This window comes from Thermobia domestica, chromosome 10, assembly GCF_964235325.1.
Source record: "Thermobia domestica chromosome 10, izTheDome1.hap1.1, whole genome shotgun sequence".
NCBI classification, from domain to species: domain Eukaryota; kingdom Metazoa; phylum Arthropoda; class Insecta; order Zygentoma; family Lepismatidae; genus Thermobia; species Thermobia domestica.
The window spans coordinates 78,477,631-78,501,730 of NC_137463.1; the positions used below are offsets into that span (position 1 = coordinate 78,477,631).

Consider the following 24,100-nt stretch of genomic DNA (forward strand, 5'->3'; position numbering starts at 1 on the left):
GCTAATTTTACAGTAATTATGTGATATCTTTAAATAGATAAAAGATAATTGAAATGTGGAACAAGAGTGCCCTAGACAATATTATTTTGCGTGAGGTAAAGTTATCACAAGTCTCCTAGTGGCTTTCAGCCGTTTAGAAACGCGAAAATACATGCCGAATTTTCAAAATGGCTCGAAATCGAAAGCAGATAAGTGAGTCATGATAACGATACCTCATGTGAAATTATATTGTCTAGAGTGCTTTTGTTCCACATTTCGATTATCTTTTATCTATTTGAAGATATCACATAATTACTGTAAAATTAGCGGTATTTTAATTTCGCTGGGATGAGGCCTCTTAACATTTGGAGGCAGAATTCTAGAACCTTGAGAGAACTTTTCCCCATAACATGTATGTATAAAACACTGAATGACTATGAAAGAATTGAGTGAAATAAGAGTGTGGGAGAAAAACAGGAGAATCTTGCAAAGCCCACGGACTAAACGTTGTTCACAGCAAACTAACGAGGTCTGAGATTCAACCAGAAACCCCTCGCATTAGAGGTGAGCACTCTACCACTTTTTCCTAGTAACTGAACAACCGAACATATTTCAGTTCCTATTTTACACTTGAGTTCCTACCAGATAGGACAGGAACATGAACACAGAAACATAGAAGACAGGTAAAAATGCTCATATGCTTTTCGGTGAGACAAGAACTCACAATGGGACATAAGTTACAACCGTTGAGCATATAGAAAAAAGAAAGAAAGAAAAAAAAGATGTTCCAGTAATCACAAATTCCGGTGAGATTTTTTTTTTATTTTATCAACCGTATGAAACAAAATATATATTTATGCAGTCTATATATTCAAATTTAAGTAAATTTTTTAGATCGCCTGTTGGCAAATTTATTATTATTATTATTTTGCTCGTTTAAAGATTTGGAAAGACTATGTTCATTGTAGACTTACCCAATTAAGACAATTTCCTTTTTCTTCTTCTCTCTTTTCTTCTCTCTCTTTTTTAAATTTATTTTTAAAGATGAAATTCAAAATATATAAACTCACATTCTGAATCGAACTCTAGGCTTTTGCAAACAAAGGCAAGAATGTAAACCATTTAACTGTAATAATAATAATAATAATAATAATAATAATAATAATAATAATAATAATAATAATAATAATAATAATAATAATAAATTTGCACCCTATTATTTTTTCGAAAATAACTGTAAATAAATGCAAAGCCCACCCATCTTCAGATGGAAATGAAATTGAATTTAAAATAAATAAATAAATAACCTTTGAAGAACATGCCACCTTAAAGCTGAGAAAGCACTAAACAAAGAATTAGTAATAGTTTTGGTACCTCTTGCCCTTCCTCCTCCCCCCTCTCTTTCTTTCTCTTTCTAACTTCCTTGATCAATACCATTCTAATGTGTCTGTTAATCTAAGTTTGTCAGACATCCAGTGACGTAACTAGGGGAACAAACGGGCTTGTACCCTGGGCGAAAATTGGGCAAATATTTGGAGGAGCCTTTTTGTTTTTGATTGGTTTGGAGGGGGGCTAAGGCGAGTTCTTGCCCCGGGCAACAACTAGCGTATTTGCGTTGCTGCAGACATCAACTCCAGAGAAGTCCACGTTATTATATTTTCCCTACCAGAGACGTACAAGTTTGAAGAATATAACCTTAATCTCACCTTCAGTAGATGAGGGTGAATGCTTGGGGTGTGGGTGTGAAGTGAGATTTGAATAAAATATTTACCCTTCTTTTGTTTTTTTGTTATTTCATTTAAGTTTATTGAACTAACAGCTCCATGCCGTGAAGATCGGAAAAAAGAACTTATACAGACATATACTGCAAAACTAAGACGAATACATACATACATACATACCTCGCTCAGTGAACTTCGCTTCAGGTGCAATAATATAAGCTAAGCTATATATACGGAGGTAGCGAAAGAAAAGAAATCATGCATGCTATAGCATACGTACATACATACATATATTACAGGTTCATTGTATTGTAGTAATGTTAAGGACAGAGATCAATTGCCTATAAGTGGAATGCTTATTGAGGCGTTTATTGCCTTCAAAATGAAGGTATTTCCGACCATTTTACCGGTCGGACACTTTCCCTCGCAGGAGAAGCTAAATAATATTCCCTCGCGTGACATGTCACTCAAGACAGTTTCTAAAACTGGGGCAAAACGGATTCCATACACACGCCATGCACAATTAAGTGTCTTCACCCTCCGTGGGCTAGAAAGGAAAGTCACTAGAATATTTATAGCGAAAAAAAAAAAAAAAGTTCACGAAATCTATAGGTTTATGTGTATAGTTTGGAGAAGTGGCTACACAATTCAGGGCGTGAGCAAAAGGAATTTTTTGTTATGCTTGTACATGCCTTTTCTTCCAGGAAGGTTTACGGGCATTAAAAGAGTGCATTATTATATATATATATACGATCTGTCTGTTGAATTTAATGCATGTTGCAATATGCAAAATCAATTCGTCGTTTGGAAGGTCAATGTTCAATATTGCTGCAAAGCTGGAATTTTTCGTGTTCTTTTATTTTATTTACATTTTTTTTTTAAATTTCGGAAGTGTGTGTGTGTGTGTTTGAAATTTTTGATTTCTTACTGCCTGAAGTTTTTTTCTTCCTAATAAAAAAGTAATAAAAACAAAATACTTGATTCTCATACATGTATGATCATGTATTTCTGACTTACTTCAAAGAAAGCAAGAAAAAGAAAATATCTGTGTTAGAAGATCTATCAAGACACTTTAGTTCTAATGTCAGACTTCTCTGAATTCAATAATTTTTCCTTACTTTTCTTTTGTGCCCTTCTCTCTTTATAGCCAGGCATACCTCAAATTTATAGCTGATTATACCTCACATTTATGTTCTACCTTTTGAGGTTATTTTCATGGTAAGGTTTAATGTTTAGTTACAAAGTAAGAAATACGTATATGCAGTGGCGGATCTAAGGGGGGGGGGCTATAGGGGCTATAGCCCCCCCCCCCTTGACGGTGAGGTATACACTGGATAAAATGGGTTTCAATCCTGCTTTACACTGGATAAAACGACAAAATATGGTTTAACCCCTCCCTTGATCATATCCTGGATCCGCCCCTGCGTATATGTATAAACTTTCCAACAAATTTTCATATCGTATCATATTTCAAATATTCTGGTGTCAATTTCTATCGTTTAAATCAGTGGTTTTCAACCGATGTATCGGAACATACTTGTATGTTACGTAGTCCCTAAGGTATGCCCCGAAATTTTAGAATTTAAAAATCATAAAGAATTTAATAAAAAAATTGGTTAAAATCGAGACAGACTCCATCAGTCAACATCTCCAGCGGCAGCAATAATGCTCAGTGCTACATACAGTCACTACCATACAGAAACACAGGCTTACTTATATTATTATTATTATTATTATTATTATTATTATTATTATTATTATTATTATTATTATTATTATTATTATTATTATTATTATTTATAATAAAAATATCAAACAAATGTGTCGCGATATCCTACACGTTCAGTAGAGTGTGTCGTCAGTCAGAAAAGGTTGAGAACCACTGGATTAAATTGCATCTGCTTCGGGACTATAACACTATAGATAATCCACGTAATCTGATTACGCGGAATTATAATTGAATGTTCAGTTACATATTAACAGCTCGACTGATACAAACTACTTACGAAATTAGTAATATCTAAACTCTTAGACACTACTTTCATTTAAAAAAAAATAATATGTCTTTTTTAAAACATCCAATATATATATTTGATAAATTTTCTTGCAATGCTTCCCTAACTTTGCCTGACGAAATATCGTTCTCTTGCTCTCCCTGACTTTCTAGGTCTACAGAAACCTGTCTATTAGTAAGTATGATCGCCCTCACAGGTTTTCTTTCATTCTTCAAGAGAGAGCATTTTATTTTTTTTTCTAAGGAAGAAATAGTTTAAAGTCAACCCGATCCGTGCAACTACGGCAACAGCTTATATATTCCAGTAACGAAAGATAAGCTGGGATTTCAAAATTATTATCCTAGATACATTTCTCTTCTTCAATGAAAATGCAGTGCTTGGCGTAGCGGTTGGATTTTGTCGGACAAAAGAGTATTGAAAAGAACCATGACTATAGTAAATATATAAAATAAATTTAAAAAATAACGATCATGTATTATTCTCTTTTGTTTTCTATTATCCTGTTATCAAGGGCACCCATCTTGTGGTTTCCAAGGGGGGGCAAGTATAAGTGACGTTTCAAAAATAGTTTCATATTTTGCTGTAACTAATGTGCAAATTCTATTGGATTTTCGATATTCTGGAGTACAATTTCCTCTATGGGGGGCGAGCGCCCCACCTTGCCCCCCCTGATGGGCGTCCTTGCCTGTTAGATTATTCAGTGTTGTATTATTATGCATGATGATATGCAAAATGTTCACCATGATAGTACGTGCCAGAAACTCCATAAATAACATAAATTTGTTCTTGTTTCTTTGTTGGTACACTAAAACGCTTAGCCCTAACATAGGACTATTAGTTACAAATATTCAATATACATATATATATCTGTATGGCGTTGTGTGTCTGTATGGGATTATGTACTATTGAAATGAACTTACCTGGTTTGATTATCCTGAGATCCACACCGTTGCTCGTTGATCCGGGCAACTGGGGGTTATATCGAGGCACTGTAAGAACTACGGGTGGAGGCGATGTGGATCCTGCCCCCGTACTTGAGCTCTTGACGCTCAAATCGACAGGTTCCATTTGAATCGGGGGGCACTCCGCCTAAAACACACAAAAAAGAAATAGACACATTTAGAAAGTAGTTCCTGTAACATATTAATTACAATTACTTCTATATATGACTGCAGTGTGACATAGGACTTGAAATCATGTTGGTAAATAATGAAAAATGGAGAGTATTTATAGTTGTTATAGTGCTATGCAAATAGTATTGCCCACGATACGAGATTTGGGTCAGTCCTATCTCGAAAACGTGTCATGAAGATAAAAGGACTGTCTCGACTCATATCTCGTCTCGTTTCATAGGCAATACTATTTGTAAGTAGAAAAATAGCCCTAAAATTTTAACTTTAATTTCTAAGCATGTAAGATCCCATTAAACTTTGGCAACTTATATCGGAATTAGTTCAAGTCGAAATCATTCCGATACCTTCTTTCTTGTTATTTGATGAGCTATTATTTAATGTGGGAATAAACAATTCTTCTTCAATATTTCAATAAATTTTCAAATAAAAAAAAAATCAACACAACAGCACCGGTTTTGACCTTTTTAAGGAGTTTGGTTTACCAAAATTTCTTTATATATTTACTAAGTCTGTCCCTGTGACCATCCATCCAGGAGACAAAAAATCTCATAACTACATAATGGATCAGGATGAGTTTTAGCCAGGAGGTACCCTGCCTGTTCTATGTCCGTCCACCCAGGAGATAGAACATCTCAGGAAACACTTAATGGATCAGGATGAATTTTGGACAGAAAGATACCCAAGGTCTGTCCGCCTGTCCGTCCATCTTGGAGACAAAAAAATATCAAGAAACTACTTGATGGATCAGGATAAATTTTAGCTCTATCTGTTTCTGTGTCTTCTGTTCATCAGGTAGACAAAAAAAACACAAGAACTATTTAATGGATCAGGATGAATTTTAGCCAGGGGGTACCCTATCTGTTCCTGTCTGTTCGTCCGGGAGACAAAAAAAAAAAAGGTAGTACTTAATGGATCAGGACGAATTTTGGCCAGGAGGTACCTTTTCAGTTCCTTTGTTCATCCATCCGGGGCACAAAAAGACTCAAGAGACACATAATGGATCAGGATAAACTTTCACCAGGAGATGTCTGCCCAAATGTTCGTCCATCCCGGAGACAAAAAAAAAAAAAAAAAAAAAAATCTCAAAAACTATTTAAGGGGCCCCATCACGGTGAAATTAAAATACCGCTAATTGTACAGTAATTCTGTGATATCTTCAAATAGATAAAAGATAATCGAAAAGTGGAACAAGACCTCCCTAGACAATATTATTTTACATGAGATACCGTTATCACTACTCACTTATCTATTTTCGATTTTAAGCCATTTAGAAACCCGGCATTTATTTTCACGTTTCTAAGTGGCTGCAAACGGAAAGCTACTAGGTGACTCGTGATAAGGGTACCTCATGCAAAATAATATTGTCTAGGGCACATTTCGATTATCTTTTATCTATTTGAAGATATTACAGAATTACTGTAAAATTGGCGGTATTTTAATTTCGCAGTGATAAGGCCTCTTAAGGAATCAGGATGAATTTTAGTCTGGAGATACAGGGCCGAAAGCCAGGAATCGAGTTTGTTAATGGAGATGATATTCAAACCCGAAGTAGTAACAATCAACCTTTTCCGGTTTTATCGTGAATCGCTATAGAGTAAAGTATATATATAACATTTCTCTTTACTTACCGTTTTTGCTGTATGAAGGTCAATATTAAAACCGGAAATGGTAAGAGATTTCCGGGTTTAGTAAGAAGCGAAAAGAGCGGAGATAGAACATATCGTTGGAATGCAGTCACAAAAATTAATAAATAAATAAATTAACATATTTGTTGATGTTTATTAGCACTTTTATTGATGATCAACGTTGAAATCGGAAGTGGTTGATTTCCACCACTTCTGTATTGAATAGAGGCAGGGGCGGATCCAGGACCTACTTCTGGGGGGAGGGCGATGGGTTGTCATAGTGCTACTTTTAAGAGCTTCAAACTTTGGGATGGGTTTTATTTATATATATAAAATAAGAAAGTTTCCTCTTCTGGGGGGACGATCGTTTCGATCGCCCCCCTTGTATCCGCCACTGAATAGAGGGTTAAGTATTCATAGGATGGTGAATTCATATCAAAAAATCATTTCTTTCCACCTAATACTGTTTTTGAACTGATAATTGTCGACAGACGGACAAAGGACATTGCTGTTCTTTATGTACTTATTCAAAACAGTTTAAAAGCCTATAAAGACAGAGAAAAGATCCGTTTATTAGTTCAGATTATGAAAATGCAAGTATACTGTGTATTTTATATGGATGAATTAATTGTAATTTTGAATCACACGATTGTGCCCTTCAGGCCAAAGAGATTACGATAAATGAATGTGATGATAATGAAAGAAATGATAAATACATAATACACATACCATGAACGAAATTTGAACCTGCAATAGACAGGTCTTGGAATTCCGAAGTCTAGTAGTGACTTAAACCGCCCGGTTCCACAACGTAACCCGATCAACTGTGAAATTTGGGTTGTGCTCGTAAACTCAGTGAGAACCATCGACTATTACACAACATTATTCACGAAACATTGACAAATCTTTTTCTCTTTTTTTTCAGAATTTGTCACTGGTACCGGCTTTTTCTTTCTCTCTCTCTTTCTCTCCTCACTCACTGGTCTGATTAATAGATTTCACTCCTTTTTCCTTGCTTGCGTGCCGACTTTCGCGAATACCAAGAAAAAGTGGTGAGAGATTAGGCTTTTTTCTTCTTTGAAAAAGAATTATTATTATTATATGTATACATAAACACAGTCAGCATGGAAGTAAGAGAGGGAGGGGGTATGAGGGAGAATTGTAAGGGCAAAAGGTGTTTCTTTTTTACCTGGCAGTACAAGGGGTCGGGGAACCCATCTGATTGCGTCAAAAGCTAAGGGCATGGGAAACAGCCCCGCCTCTTATATCTTGTTTTCAAATCGTGACCTCAGAGACCATATAACCGTGCTCAAAATGACCACTTCAGTTTAGAAAGGCACATAGAAGATAGGTTTGCTCTCACACTCTCTTCATTTGTTTCTCTCTTTTTTTAAGAGCCTTCCTTTTAAATATTGGTCTTATTTGTTTCTCACAAGTGAGAACGAAACCAAAAAAATAAATATATAGATATACATATATATGTATGTCCTGAAAAAGAAATTAGCAAAAGTGGCAGAAAAGTGTTCTGGGACAGGTTAGTTTTAATCGTTGAACTCTATTACTAATTCTTTTCCTTTAAGTTTATTATTATTATTTCTTTACACAGGTTTTTGATTTGCTGCATTTCTGTCACGTTATTATGTCGTTACTGCATTTAATGATCTGTCAGGACACCAAAAATAAGAGCTTCTATATTACACTTAAAAGAAGAAATTATTGGGATGAATTACGCTAGAAGACTGTCTTGTAAATATACACCGCATATATATATATTACAAAAAATGTAACGAAAAACGTGTTATTCTGCATATTTTATTTTGTCAACTCAGTAATTCCCTCAGTGTCATTTGTAGTAAAGTCATTCCAAGTAAAAATCGTGATTTCCTTTTATCCTTTCGTTCTTCAAAATAACAGTAGAACAAGAGCAAAAATTGCACACACACAATATATATATATACACAATTCCTCCTTAATACACTGAGAAAAATCCGTTATCCGGACAGCGGTATATTGTACAAATATACGGAATCCATATGATTACTACAGAAATCTGTACGGAGCATATGTTATACATAGGTATTACCTTTTTCCCGCTTATATGTTACATCATGCTGCTGCAAGATGTTTGACATTTAACAGTCTTTCGTATATTACATACATATACATATGTTACATACGTCAGCTATATGTTATATACGTCCATCTGTACATGAGATCCTTATTGCCTATATAGTTCTTTCTTTCATACGGAAAGTACGTATTGATAGAACACTTATACGGAAAGTATTATAAACGATATATATTTTCAGTTATACGTTTGCTGCGGGATATTATATAGTAGTACCTTAAGTCCAAAAACTACAGGATTTACGCATATTATCATACTTTTTCTTTCTATGTAACATCGTAGAGTTTGAAAATATTATAAATATAGGGTGTTAAAACTTATGATGTTATTAACTACTGAGAAATATAGCATAATAATGTTATATGATTTGTTTAAAAAAATAGCATGACATATAAGTATCTCAACAGTTAACGTAACCTAAAAATAAAAGTAAAATAAGCAAAACTAACAGAAAACTCTCTTGCCCTGTTCTTCTATTTGTACTAGTTTATGAGGTCTCTATGATTCCTAGCTTAGTTATTTTTTTTTTTTTAACGTTAATGCTTTATTTCTCAAGTATACAAAAATAAAATGAATTTTGTAGTTTAACGTCCCATGATTATGCTCTTTGGCTAATGGAAAAGGATGATTAATGAAAGTGAACGATTATGAAACATTTGGTGGCATGATAATGTGGAAGCATGCCGTACCTCAAGAAAATCCATGGACGACACGGTATTATTCGCCATAAATTTACACGGTCCTGGATCGAAGCAGGGACCCTTCGCTCCAGCGCTCTACCACTGAGTCTCTGTATCCTTACTTGCCTACGAAGGTGAATACCAAGATAGTACTCTAATCAAAGATGATACGATAAATTATGGCTATTTCGATATCAAAAAACAAGCAGCAGTGTCAAGAGTGTATACCACATGAAAAAGTTTGGTTTATAGTTTTTGGTACAACAAACTCTAAATAAACTAAATTTTATGAAGTCTAGGCTTAAATATAGATAGGGGACACTGTGCTCTAGTGGTTATAGCGTTGGACTCACGTTCGCGTTGTTCCGGGTTCGACTCCTGACCGCCGCTTCCCAATTTACGGCGTCCGCACAGCGTCGTGAGGCAAACTGAGGAATCACCCGTGATGGCCACTAGGTCTAGAAAGCTCCTGATACACCTGTTACAGACAGGGTGACGCAGCGCGCGTGACCACATGTTTATCGCTAGGCTGGACGTAGTTCAGCCGATCACTAACAGATGGCGTTGGAGCGATTCAAGCCTATAAGGACTGTCATGCTAGTGGTTAGGTTATACTGTAAGATGAATGAATATTTGAAAATAAGTATTTTAAGCCTTTAGATTTGTTAAGTAGAAAGACATTTAGATGTTTCAGCGCTGTATTAGACGAACATAATATCATTATGAATCCTAAGCAGTATGCAACCTGTTAATCTCAGTCCTACTGTGGGTGGTCTATCATGCAAGGCTGATGTCAATAATTACTCTCAGGAATAATCGGGAACTGATATTTTGATTGTCTATATCTAGGAATCAACTGGATGGATTATCTCCATCAATGACTTTGATTCCTAATTTTTGACTCTTCACATCCTGGCCAAAGTGGCGTAGGGAAGGGGGGGCCGGAGGTCCCCCCCCCAAAGAGGTTCGACAATGTACTTTGGTACTTTGATGTTTGCAATGTTTTATATATTTTTATGTTTATATATATTTTTGTAATTTTTCTATATGTACCTATAACAGCACTTGTCCCCCCCCCCCAAACACACATCCTGGCTACGCTACTGAGTGACATGATGTAATTGAGATTTTATATTTCCGAGTCTGACATACGGATCACTGCGAAATTAAAATACCGCTAATTTTACAGTAATTATGTGATATCTTCAAATAGAAAAAAGATAATCGAAAAGTGGGACAAGACCTCCCTAGACAATATTATTTTGCGTGAGATACCGTTATCAAGACTCACCTATCTGCTTTCGATTTCCAGCCATTTAGAAACTCGGCATTTATTTTCGCGTTTCTAAATAACTGCAAAAAGTAAAGCTACTAGGTGACTCGTGATAACGCTACCTCATGCTAAATAACATCGTCTAGGGAGGTCTTGATCCACTTTTCGGTTATCTTTCATCTATTTGAAGATATCACATAATTGCTGTAAAATTAGCGGTATTTTAATTTCGCAGTGATAGGGACTCGCAAGAGATTTTGGTAACCCAAATTCTTGAAAAGATAGTCATTTTTAAGTGACGTAATTCTCTTGCACTCATGCTCCATTCTTGTGAGATAATGTTTCGAAACTTACCAGTTATTAGGCTTTCAAAATTCTCTGTCGACAAGTCGGAGGAGTCTTATAAAACGATCCTGTTTAATCCTTCCGACAAATATCAGGAAAAAATGTATAAAGTAACGATATATATATGGATTTGGCACAACAAGAACATCTAATCTTATCCCTCTACCACTTTTGGATGTTCAAATCCACAGTTTGCCATCCTATCGTTGTTCACAGTGGAAAACGAGCTCATTTGTGTAATTGATGCTTTTTTTAAAGAACCATCAACTTACTAGACCTTTTGCCTCTTATATTCAAGCAATAAAATAAAAAAGTATAAAAGAACATACTTTGGAGTGGGAAATAACTCATATCCCATACAAAATGTACGCACACCTTTGAGAGAGAAAATATGCTTTTGAATATTCATAAATATCACGCTGAGTAAAGTTTTTTCTTGTATATATATATATATATATATATATATATATATATATATATATATATATATATATATATATATATATATATATATATATATATATATATATATACATCTTCGTTTATCAATGATCCCTGTACCTTCCCTGGTGTGCTACGAGAAGTACTATAATCTAATAGCTTCCTAGGGGGGTAACCACGTGAATATGATTTTAAAAACTTGCTATAACATACACATCTTTCAAGCCCAGCTCATAACCCATGTTATTATTTTTTAAATTTCATTTTATATAAATTATTATTATTATTGTTATTATTATTTAGATACATTAGCATGGAAGCTGTGCATAAATAATTTCCTTGTGTCACAGACCTGAAATTAATCTCTTTCATTGTTCTAACGTTATGTTTCATGAAGGAAATTAGCAAATCAGATCACCACAAGTATTACATCATCATCATCAACAACATCAATAATCATCATCAATAACAATTAAATAACAATTAAATAATAATAATAATAATAATAATAATAATAATAATAATAATAATAATAATAATAATAATAAGACGAAAAAGAAGAGAAGTCAGATGCGTTTCGTATTGAGAAACTACGATCCTTCAAACTAAGCTAATTCAATACTCAAACTGGAAGTAAAAGGATCTAGGAATAACTTGTGATTGCAATAGAGAGATATAATCAGACTGTTCTTCTGATACTGAAAATCGACAACAATTTGCTTCTCGCTATCAATGATAATATTTACTCCTTATGACGATCAGTGTTGAAACCGAAAATCGGAGATTCTCACCACTTCCGATTTGATAAAAGAGATAAAAGAGAAAAAGAATATAAATTACATTTTTGTGACGAAAATTCATATGAAAAATCCATTTTTTGTTATCTTTTACACTTTGCTCTATAGACATCAATATAATACTTTCAACAAAGTGGATACTCTCAAATAAGTAGGATCGATATTAACAGACCAAAACCGTATTCACGGAGAAATTAAATGTCGACTAAAAACAGGGAATTCGTGTTATATTATTCAGTTCAAAATCTTTTGTCCTGAAGCTTAAAATATATAAAATGATAATCATGCCTGTTGCGCTATATGGCTGCGAAACATGGTCGCTTACTCTGTGGGAAGAACGTAAACTGAAACTACTTGAGAATAAGATCCTGAGACGAATATTCGGACCAAAGAGGAACGGGAATGGGGATTGGCGGAAACTTTATAACGAGGAACTGCATAATTTATACCGTTTACCAAACATTGTTGAGGTTATCAAGTCAAGAAGGCTCAGGTGGGCAGGTCATGTAGCCAGGATAGAAGAAAGTATGAAACCCCTTTTGAAGTTTTAATTAGAAGTCCAATCGGAAAACGACCATTAGGAAGACCTAGGCGTAGATGGGAGGACAATATTAAAATGGATCTCGCAGAAATAAGTATAAAGTTGAAACTGAACTTAGTTGGCTAAGAACATAAGTTAATGCAGAGTTTTTGTGGACGCGGCATTGAACCTCCGAGTTCCACAGACCACAGAGTTAGTTAGAAGTCAATATTAAAACCATAAGTAGTAGTAAATTACTACCCTTTTTTCCGGTTTCAGTATAGAGACATGGGTGGAGAACCTATTCTTGGGACGCCGAATCAATTTCTTAAAACATGGTTCTCGTTACCGTTTACCATTTCTCGTGCTCATAATCTGTGAACAGACAGTCGGATATAACCGTACAAAATAAAAATTTTCATATTATGCATACAATAGTTTGAATTCTTTTGAAGTATAATAATAATAATACAGTGTAAGTAATGTTATGAAGTCATTTTACATTAAATCCTATTTATAATACAAAAATATCTCAGTCTTTAAGTAACGCAAATATGCAAACTTCAAAACATTTAAAAATTACGGCTTGCATAAGCACGTAGGCGAAAATGTTCAGATTTTTCGCAATCCTTATTATAGACGCAAGACGCTTCCAGTCTCTCAGTCACGGTAATTTCTAATGGTTCACAATTAGGCTAATATTTGTTGCTAGCAGCACTCCCTCCAATCTGAGTTCAAAAGATGGCGCTAGATGCAGGGAATTTGCAGACAAGCCGACGGCTTGAGAAGAACAAGTACTAGTAATAATACTGAAACACGGAAAACACGGAAGATGAAAAGGTACTAACGGTACTATCTCAGCATTCGCAGAACTGAGGAAACACTATGGGAAAAGTTTTAATCAGAATGCTAATCGGGATATTTCAGGTTCAGATTCTGGAGTCGGTCATTTTTACTAAAGTTCACTCTGTTTCCTTCTTATGTTTGTCTAGACGAATGCCCAGTTTTTACTTTTAAATACAGAATTTGAGAGTGACACCTTTCCGAGTCTTCATTCGTTTTCCGTTTGGTCCATGATATGCGCAGCATTCTGAACCAGCATAAATGGGTCTCATGAGTGATCTAGAACCATTAGCGGTTTCAGAAGAGTTCTTTGCAGAGGGTGGATCATCTCCCGGAACATTAATGTAGGCTTGAAATGCGGAGTGTTATATCAAATCAGAATTAAGCAGTGCAATGTTTTATATTCTCTTCTTGTTCACATCAACCATAGGTTTGTAGGCAATATGGAAATTTTCAAACTTTTCCCTCCCTTGGGAGAACCGTTTTATATTTAAATAAGGTCTCTTCTTCGTAACTGTATGTAGATATTCTATTCTTGGTCTTCTTCTGCCTTTCCCTGTCAGCACGGTGTTCCAATCGGAGTGCCTAATAAGATGGCCAAGCACGCTGTTTCTTCTTTTCCCTATTATCTCCATGATCTGTTTCACTAAGTGCCTTCATTAGTTCCTTTAGTACGTCTTCATTCGTTTTCCTTTTGGTCCATGATATGCACAGCATTCTGAACCAACACTCACATTTCAAATGCTTTCAGCCTCGATGTTTCAGGTATTTTCAATGTCCACGTCTCTGATCCGTAAAGCGCCACGCTCCATACCAGGGTCTTAATAAGTCATTTACAAACGTCCAACGACACATTTCTTGATGTTAGCAGTCCGTTTTTCCTATTGAATGCTTGATGCTTTATACATAGACCTATAAAACGATGGGCTGGAAAGAGGAACGATCTCCCTTACCGCCATCCCTGTGTCTTTGTGGAACTTGGTTAATAGATAATCACAACATGCGTTGTTTTGTCAATATATTCTTGTCCATATTGTTAGAACAAGTGGATTAATTTCAATACAGTTCTCGACAATACACACTCTATACTTTTACTGTGTGTACTAGAAGACCGAGAAAAGAATGGGTACTTTATTTAGCTTGTGTATGTATTACGAAGCTGCTTTCGTTCACTTGAAGTTTCATACGAGGAAGAAATAAAATTAAGGATATAAAAGAACATCTCCATTCCTGAATTTGCGAACATATTTCCAATGGATTGAACTCCAAAATGTAGATAACATTGAATTGTAACATATAAAACCTGTCTTCCGAACATTTTAAATCAAATGCAAATACGGACTTTCCTGCTCATTCTTTGACCAAGTTATGAAATGAAAACTAATATATTCGGGAAAGTTTTTTTCTTTTCTTGTTTTAAAGTATAAAATTCGGGGAAGTAATGGTTGAGTTCATGTGGAATTGGGAATTTTTTTGCTTCTTTTCTCACAAACTTTCAAAGATGAAGGCACTGAACTTTGTAATATTCGGAATTGTCCATGAAATGATTAGTGCTTTTTCTCATCATTATGAAATTAGTAAAAGATTACGAAATTTGTGTTTATCCAGGTCCACTCAGTCATAATTAGGGATGGAAAAAATGTTCATAATAATTAGTCTGTGTAATCTGAGGTTTGAATTATGTTTGTCTGTTTGTTTGTTTGTTTGTTTAAGTTTAGCGAGTACCAAGGCTACATGAGATTTGGACTACGTCTTTAAGGTAGAATCTGAACCGCTGTAATAAGTGTTTGTAGTTTGAGGAAAATTTCCCTAATCTAGGGAAATTTCGTAGGAAATTTGGGAAAAGGGGAAATTTTTTGACAAAACGTGAAAATCTAGGAAATTCTGGCGCTATCTGATTGATCAATATAAATCCTTAAATTTTTCTTTGTTCTTTAGAGACAAACCAATACACTAGCAATAGTGTGTGTGTGTGTGTCTGTTCAAAGTAGCATACTTTACACCCATTGTTGGCTAAGTGTATTTGTTTTTTGTATTTTTTGTAAAAAAAAGAAAAAGAAAGAAAAAACTAAAAGAATAGAAGCAAAAAAAAAAAAAAAAAAAACAAAACAAATGTGGTTGGCGTTTCCTTTAATATTGCTAAATTAATCTTGTGACATACCTTCTGTCATAGGTGTTGGACACTCAACAAACTAGGGAAAATTTGATAAGAAAAGGGAAAAAATTGTTTTAGTCGACGGAAATTTTCTTAAGGAAACCTACGAACACTGTAATGCGTTCTGTAATTGTGTGCACCAAATGTGTGCGGTTTTACGATACTAAGAAAAGCAAAGAAAAGCACAATGAGAAAAAGAAGGGAGAGGATGATGTAGGAGAGCAAGGGTTAGCAGTGTACGCGTATAATCATGGATCAACAAGTTATAATCCAAGCGAAACCCTCGACTACGCCACTGATGTTCTTGATTTTCTCTTTCACCACTTGTTTTTATCAACGTTAGGGTTACCTGCAACCTCCTCCTTCCACTCTCCGTGTGGTTTACTGACAAATGAGCAGCAGAATGTGACGTCACAGAGTAGGAAATGAATGATCCAACATATTCAAATTTCTGTCGCTCCCATTCCTAATTAGACAATGGAACGTCCCCCTATTTGCTACAAAAGAGTATAATTTTAATAGTAAATTATAGAATTTTGCTGGCAGTTCCAGATTATCTTGAAACTACCTACAAAACTCTAAATAAACTACTGGATTACCCCTATACAATTACTATGGTCACATCCTGCCGGCTAGAACTTCAAATTTGAAAAATCATGGAAATGAAGGATAAAAACAAGTTCCGTTGGTCTGCTCTGTAAAGCAACTATTGTAAGAGAAAGAAAAATATACATACATATATTTTATAAATAACTACAGAAATTAACTAGAGCCGAAAACAGAGTTCGTCCATTGGTTAACAAGTAGGTCTACCCATGTTCTCACATCGAAGAACGAGCGTGTGAACAGATAACAAGACTTATTGGTCATGCATATAAAAACCGAGATTTTTGTTTGAAAGTCGTCACCAGAGAAAGAAAATAAATTTTAAAAAAGTGTATATATACATATATATATATATATATATATATACGAAAGGTTCATCTTCAACTAAACAGAAGCATCTGAATGAATAAAAATGTGATTTCTCAATAGTTAGACACGACTTGTCACTTCGCTTGTACTACACTTCTATTTCAGGAGAAGGGAAAACACATCTACAGCTATCTTTTACCTAATGATAAAATTATAAAGGGTACCTGAGTTGATTAACAAATAAAAACATAAGCTAACACCTCACGTACGTTCTCCTTCCCCTTTTCTTCTCTCTCTCTCTCTGCTTATAATTATATCAAAGTTTTCATTCACGTAGTTCTACAACGACAGATTTTTTTTTTTTTTAAAAAAAAGAAAATATAGCTGATCCTGTTTAAAGAATAATAAAAACTTAGAAGCAGTATTTCTTAAGAAATTACAGAGTTTAAATTAACAAGTAATGGATTAAAATGTTGATAATAACACTTTGAAGAGAAATTCAATTCTGAATGAGTGCTGTGCAGCACAGCGCACAGGGCACAAATGGAACAGAATATTGTGTTGCTTTTACCATTTCATAAATGATGCTAATTACACAATAAATATGATAATGGTCATATATTACCCATGAGTTATCTTACGAAAGCATTAGAATGATTAATACAGGAAAGTAAAATTTTTAATAAACGTATTTTTACTATAGTAGATATCTGGGGTCGCAGAGGGAGATAAGGCCCCGAACACTTACAATAAGCGAAACTAATAAGGATAATCTCAAATTTTGAAACAGATGCAAGAACTGACAATGAGCATTTTACCTTGATGCAAAATCACCACACGTCTGGTAACATTCTCAATATAGTATCTTACGCGTAATTCTAGTAGTTTTGTTTTTTCTTTAAGTTATCCTCAACATCTGAACTCTATAAAACAAACACTGTAATAGTTATTCTGTTTTTCCAACTCGCCCTCATGGTTGTCTACTGCCTAGCACGTGCGCCTTTAGAGCACGAGATTCCGAATTCCATTTCCAGCGGGAGGGCTTTAAAACACTGAACGCACTACGGTGCTTTTGATTCAACTGTAATTTTTATTAACGTTAGCAGGGACGTACGCAGGGGGTGGGTTCTGGGGGTCCAAACCCCCAAAATCCGAACTTTCTTTCGTAAATTTAGTCTAATTTTAGGGGCGATTTTACAATTTTTAATATAATTTAGCCTGAAATTGTGTTTGGACCCCCCCAAAAAAACTTTGGACCCCTCCTGAAAGAAATTCCTGCGTACGTCCCTGAACTTTAGAATAAACTGACAATTTTTAGATCTATTACTAGAATAAACGAACAATAGTTTGATCAATTACTTAGATAATTGAAAAATTGTTTAAGGAATTAATAGAATATGCGAACGAATAAACGACCGATCGCTGGACCAATTACTTGAATAAAGGAAGGACTGTTGAAGCAGAGCAAATGAACAATTGTTCGAGTGTTAATTCACTCGAACAAAACTCAGGTGCTCATAATTAAATGTTCAAACAATATCGAGTAATTATTTTGTTCAAATATTTGAATAATCAATGTTCAAAGAAGACCAATGTTCAAACTGGAATTATATGAATTTGAACAGCACCAGTTTAGAAAATTAAATCTTTGAGTTTAACGTCCCACGATTGTGCCCTTTAGGCTAAGAAAGGAGATGATTAAAGCAAGTGAATGATGATAAAATAATTGGTGGAATGAAAATATGGGAGGAAACGGGAGTACCCTGAGAAAACCCACGGACACGATGTTGTCCACCACAAACTTACTTGTCCGGGGATCGATCTAGAGACCCCACGCACCAGAGGTAAACGCTCTACCACTGAACCATCATGCCCAGCACTACTTTAGAGTACTGACTGGACAGCCAGAAATAACAGCTGCAATAAAATTGCGCACACTTTTCTGGTTTAATCAGTTTTATCTGATAAGCCATAAGCCATAGGTGGACTAGTTGTCATAATGTACAGGATTGCGCACAAAAATATTAAACAATGTTGTCAGATGGAAAATATTTTCCCTTCTGTTAGAAAGGAGCAGCAGAATACCCGAACAAAAGGCCGAATAAAGTTATTAGGACTGAGCTATTTAATTTAGAAAATGCAAAGGGATTAATACATAAGTATATGAAGAAGTGTACAGCGGCTATGTATTGTATTCGGGAAAATTCACACCAGCTCATCTGACCAGGGATGATTCCAAAGTTAAACCTTGAAACTGGAGTTAACTTATATATTCCCTGCAAGGGTTTGTCGAGTAAGTTCGAAACAAGTTTCAATTCCTTCTCCAGAAGTGATCCCACTCCTTCAGAGTTGGAAATATACAAAACAACTTGATCTATATGTCCTATATACCAAAGTGATCTGCATGATTAGTATATTAAGAATGTAATATGCACTACTCAATTATATCCTATAGTAATAAATAAAACAAAAACAAAAACATTTCACTATAAATATCCTATATTATTCGACCTATAAAGTTGAGAAAAGCATATCCATATGGTATGTGGCTTGTAAAATATAAAAACTTGGTTTTGGAGGTATCTCGACTCGTTGTATTTACTGATCAAATTATATTTAGTTTATCCTCAAAATAATTTGTGTTTTATTTCTAATATCTGTTTTTATCCTAGTCTGAAGGAAAACCTTGTTTGCGCACAGATTTTAAAGCTACCATTGTGGCAACGTTGGACAAACATCTCTGTTGAAAAACGCCAACAGAGATTTGTGCGCAATTTGGGATCTAGAGTGTGTGCAATTCAGTTGTTCTCGAACTAACGGACAGGGAAGCCGATGTGCTATTTACAAACAACGCATCACCCAACTAAAGAAAAGCTACGTGGTTGGAAATAACCCTTCTTCGGTTATAATACCAATGACAGTCATGAAAATAATGCAAATTTACTCTGAAAATTCTATTTTATGTATATATATATATATATATATATATATATATATATATATATATATAAGAACTTTACGGCTGATTATAAAGAAATACAAGATAAACAATAAGCAAGGCAAAAGAAGTAATTGTCACACGCTGTTTACACACATACATTACGCTCCCTGCAAGGAAGATAGAAAAAAAAAAAACTCGTGCAAGGTCGTTCAGCCATAAAATATGAGTAACGTCCCTGCTGAGGTGTTTATGAAGACGTGGAGAAAGTTTTTAGTGTTATTTTGAAATAGCATTGATAACCATCACACCCTGTAGGCTATCATGAAAGGAAGGTCTTTCCTTCTAAGTGTACGTACACAGACACCAATGTTTTCTTTCTTTCTTTCTTTTCCTTTAATTAGAGAACATACGAATAACAGGTTCTCTCTCTGTAGTACCATTGACTCCAATCAGGTATGTCATCAATCCAATACTTTAATGAATGCTACATCATTTTTCAATTATTAAGTAATTAATAAACCAACCAACTTTCAATTCTTTTACGAGGCTTGAATAATAAATATTGTATTACTTCATATCTAAGGGACATTTCTTTTAAAACAAGCGTACATATTTTTTCAAAGAAATAAATAAGGAACTATGTTTAGATGTAAATATCGTTAAGTTATGTGACAATCCCTACAATAAGAGTACCTAACATACGCACAACAAATACTTAAGGATACCTAGGGCTTGATCACAGGTGCCACGAAGTTTTAAGAAAAAACACAGGCGAGACAAATCTGAAGGTAGGGGCCTAGGGACACAAGCCCCTCTAAATATAAACTAAATTTCCCAGGACTGAGATACTGTTTGCCGACGACATTATATTAATAGCTACATAGGCAAGTCTACAACACAACTTAAATGTGATGAGTAGTTGAAAATAGATATGGCAGTAAGTACAGATAAAACAAAAACAATAATAATCAATAGGAAAGATATACTGCATAAAATCACATTAGATAATGAAGTCTTGGAACAGATTAGAAATTTCGAATATTTAGGACTGTTTTTTAGTTTAACGTCCCATTATTATGCACAGAGGCTAAGAAAAGAGATAATGAGATAATAGTGGAACGACGAAAGTGGGAGAAGCTCGAGCAAATCCATGCACGTCTTCATCACAAACACCATTTGGCGGGAAGTGGGATCGAACCAAGGGTCCCAAGCGCCAGACGTGGTTGCTGTACCACTGAGCCAACGAGGTCCCTCGAATACTTAGGAGTGACTAAACAATCAAGGGGAAGAGGAAGAAGAAATACACCTGAGTGTAAGGAATAACCGGGAAAGATTCCTGCATTGGATTATTCCTTCAGATGAAAAATGGATAATTGTAAATGGCCAGGACAATGATTTGGTCTTGATTGACGTCCAGAACGGTTTTCTAAACCACATCTCCGTCCGCAGAGGGTCTTGTTGCTCATATAGCGGTCCATGGTGGAAGTAATCTAACATCTCCTTCTCCGTCCAGGTAAAACTATCAGCGCGGATCGTTATAGTCCTGGACTCCATGAAATGCAGCCAAACATCCAGCAATGGTCAACAAACATAAAGTGCTCACGTTGAACGAAAGTCTTGATTCAAATTAACGATTTCTGGTTTCAACTTTTATCGTCATAGAACAAAAACAGTAAGTCACTACAAATAGTTTTTTTTTTAAATAGATTCAGCATCTGAGGAACGGATTCTATCTTTGATCTTAGTCTATTGCAACAACTAGTTATATAGATGTACTCCTTGAAGTTTGAGTATTGAATTCCCATAGTTTGGAAGTCTACCGTAGTTTCACACATGTGAAACGAAACTCACTTGTTTAAAATATATCAACACCAAGTCTCAAAAGACCTGAACTTACAGTTTATTGAAGGATTCAAATTACGAGCTAAAACAAAGATTCGAACAAGTGTCTTTGGCGTCGAAGATGCGTACGCTACCCATAAAGCTACAAGGGAGCTTTACACGAGCTACAGAAAAGTTCTTCACAGCAAAGTATTACTAGAAATTGGAGCTACTTGTTTTCCTCCTTTAAGAGCGAGCTTTCAAAAAGAAAAATAAAAAATAAAAAAAATAAATTTTGACATTTTTAATTAAGAGATTCGCCTACAATGTAACGAATCCTCACATCGGGAATTTTCTGAATGAAGAATCGGAAATTTGAATATTATAGTAATAGTTGCCTCTGCAACCCTCCTCCATTAGGGGAGAAATTTTCGAAAGCGTTGAAATACGTATTCAGTTATTTTCAACCCCTTTTGTTCCAGTAACATCCATGGGAATATCCTGAAAACGTATCCTTCATTAAGGGTCGTATGAAACCTGGAGATGATGAAATTTTTTAGTGGATGCAAGGCACAAGTTAGTTCTATTGTTTCTCCTTAGATGACAACACCTTACTGACAGGAAAGGAAAAAATGTTTTGTCTCAATAGATAGCAGGCCTGAGGGGGCATTAAATTACGACACACAAGTGTTTGTTTTGACGATGAACAGTTGACAACTTCGACATCAGAAAAAGAAAAAAAAACTTTGTCTTTGACCTCCGGTCAGTGTTTTCAACCTGACATAGCATAAAATCCCTTAAAAGCATCAACATTTCCCTTTTTCAGTCCCTTTCAAATAATCCACAATGCAATTTTTCTTTTTATCAGTAATATCAATGTTCTCCGCGCGCGTGCACAATAACTATGTCCTATCTAACGGTCTAGACAGTCTTTTACTAGTAAATGAAAACTTGGTATTACAGCATGCACATAGGGAAATGACACCTGGAATGCAAGGGGTTAATGAGGAGTTTTTAGATGCCGAGTTTCGTCTCTCTAGCTTCCGTGATCTGCGAGATACTCTATTCTTGGCTAAACATGTTAACCAACCTTTACCCACTTTAGGGTAAATATTTAAAAAAAAAAAAAAAAAAAAAAAAACCTTCTTATCCACTATTTTCATAAGAAAATTACCTTCCTGTTTTACTTTCAGTTTCTAACAATAGTAGTGCAGTCTGGGCATATATTAATAAGCCACTTTTACCCTTATGGAATAGCATTGATTCGTGAGTACCAGGGAAATACTCGCAAATGTAGTTGTTAACTCTGTATATCGTGATGACCAACTGACGATCATACAGTAAGGCTTCACTGCAGTCGTTGCAGTATATCATGCACAGATATAACAATAACATAAAATTATTATCTTGTCAAAGTAAGCTAAAGATAAACTACCGTTGAAGCACTTTTTTTTTTTTTTATCTATTTGTCTTTTCACTTTTTATCATCAACGTCACACCATCATGTCATCATATCAACACTTTAGCGGGCATTGCTTTCAGTGAATGAACCGTCGCGTAAGCAATAGTTTATCATGTTTTATCTCAGGAATGCTACCTTGTAAGATATTAACATACTTCCTGTATTGAATGTTTAAATATTATGTAATTGATTATAAAAATTGAAGACACACCCAATCCTTATCATATCTATTCAGGATAACTTTAAATAACTCAACATTAGAGTAATCATGTCGAAGATATCTTCATTTTTTTTCTTTTTACGAAGAAGAAGAAAAATCCAAAACATAAGGTTCGTAACTCACGGAATCAGATGATGATATATTGTACTTATATTTTGGCGATTACTAACGTTACAAAAAGCGGTAATCTACTCACATTTTCTGCGACGGAACACAAGTGAAGGTATAGAAAAACTAGTATCATATTGACTAGTGATTCCATGTGTACGTCGAATATGTTGAAAAGCAGAGTAAGATATGACGCGTTCGGAGCGCGAGGAACCAGAGTATAGATACTAACGTTATGAAAAAACGAGACAAAGTTTATATAGTACGCATTAATACATGAGAAAAGTTAACACTGTCTTCTACATTATAAGAGTTATTGCAACATCTGGACATGAATCTTTTAATCTCTGAAAGTAGCTTCAGATAGAGAACTTAAAGAAGAAATACTTAGGTTCAAAACGATCAAAATTGGACTTACTTCCTTTATATATTGAACGTGCCATATACAGGGTGTAAAAATGTGCCACAATATTTTGCGAATAGATTTATCACATCAAGACAAGAAAAAAAAAGTTCATGTAAACCTGATCTCAAAAGTGGATAGCTTCGGAGTTATAGTGTACCGAAAACCAATGGCGGCGATTGGACGTTAAAAGTGGGGGGGAGGGGCAAGTCTTGATGGAAGGTTGTATAAATAATAGGATACTATCTTTTTTGGTTAAAATACCGTATATCGTATTTCATATTTTATTAAGTAAATTGACAAGAGAAACACATTGATGTTGATGCCTTTTGTACTCTTAAACAACAAAGGTGTAAGAAGAGATTTGATTCCTTGCTCATGAACATCTTAAAATTCAAAGCGACTAATTAATATATTGAATTCTTATAAGAAGTGAAAGTATGCTGGAATTCTTGTGTTGCAATAGGTTAATTTTTGGGTTATTTGCCGTGGCAATTAAAACGCAATTTCTGCAGCTTTCTTAACTCCACGGGAGGACAACCATCACGTACTCACGCAACGGCGAATGTTATATG

The 24,100-nt window shown here is 34.9% G+C and overlaps 1 protein-coding gene across 1 annotated transcript in view; it reads right to left on the reverse strand.

Annotated features, from left to right (window-relative positions):
- The window catches only part of LOC145662511 (uncharacterized), a 507,258-nt gene that overhangs the window by 333,173 nt on the left and 149,985 nt on the right, over positions 1–24,100 (reverse strand). The window contains exon 3 of the mRNA XM_081728161.1: positions 4,636–4,804. Coding sequence (XP_081584287.1) covers positions 4,636–4,804 — 169 coding nt within the window. The remainder of the gene's footprint in view (positions 1–4,635; positions 4,805–24,100) is intronic.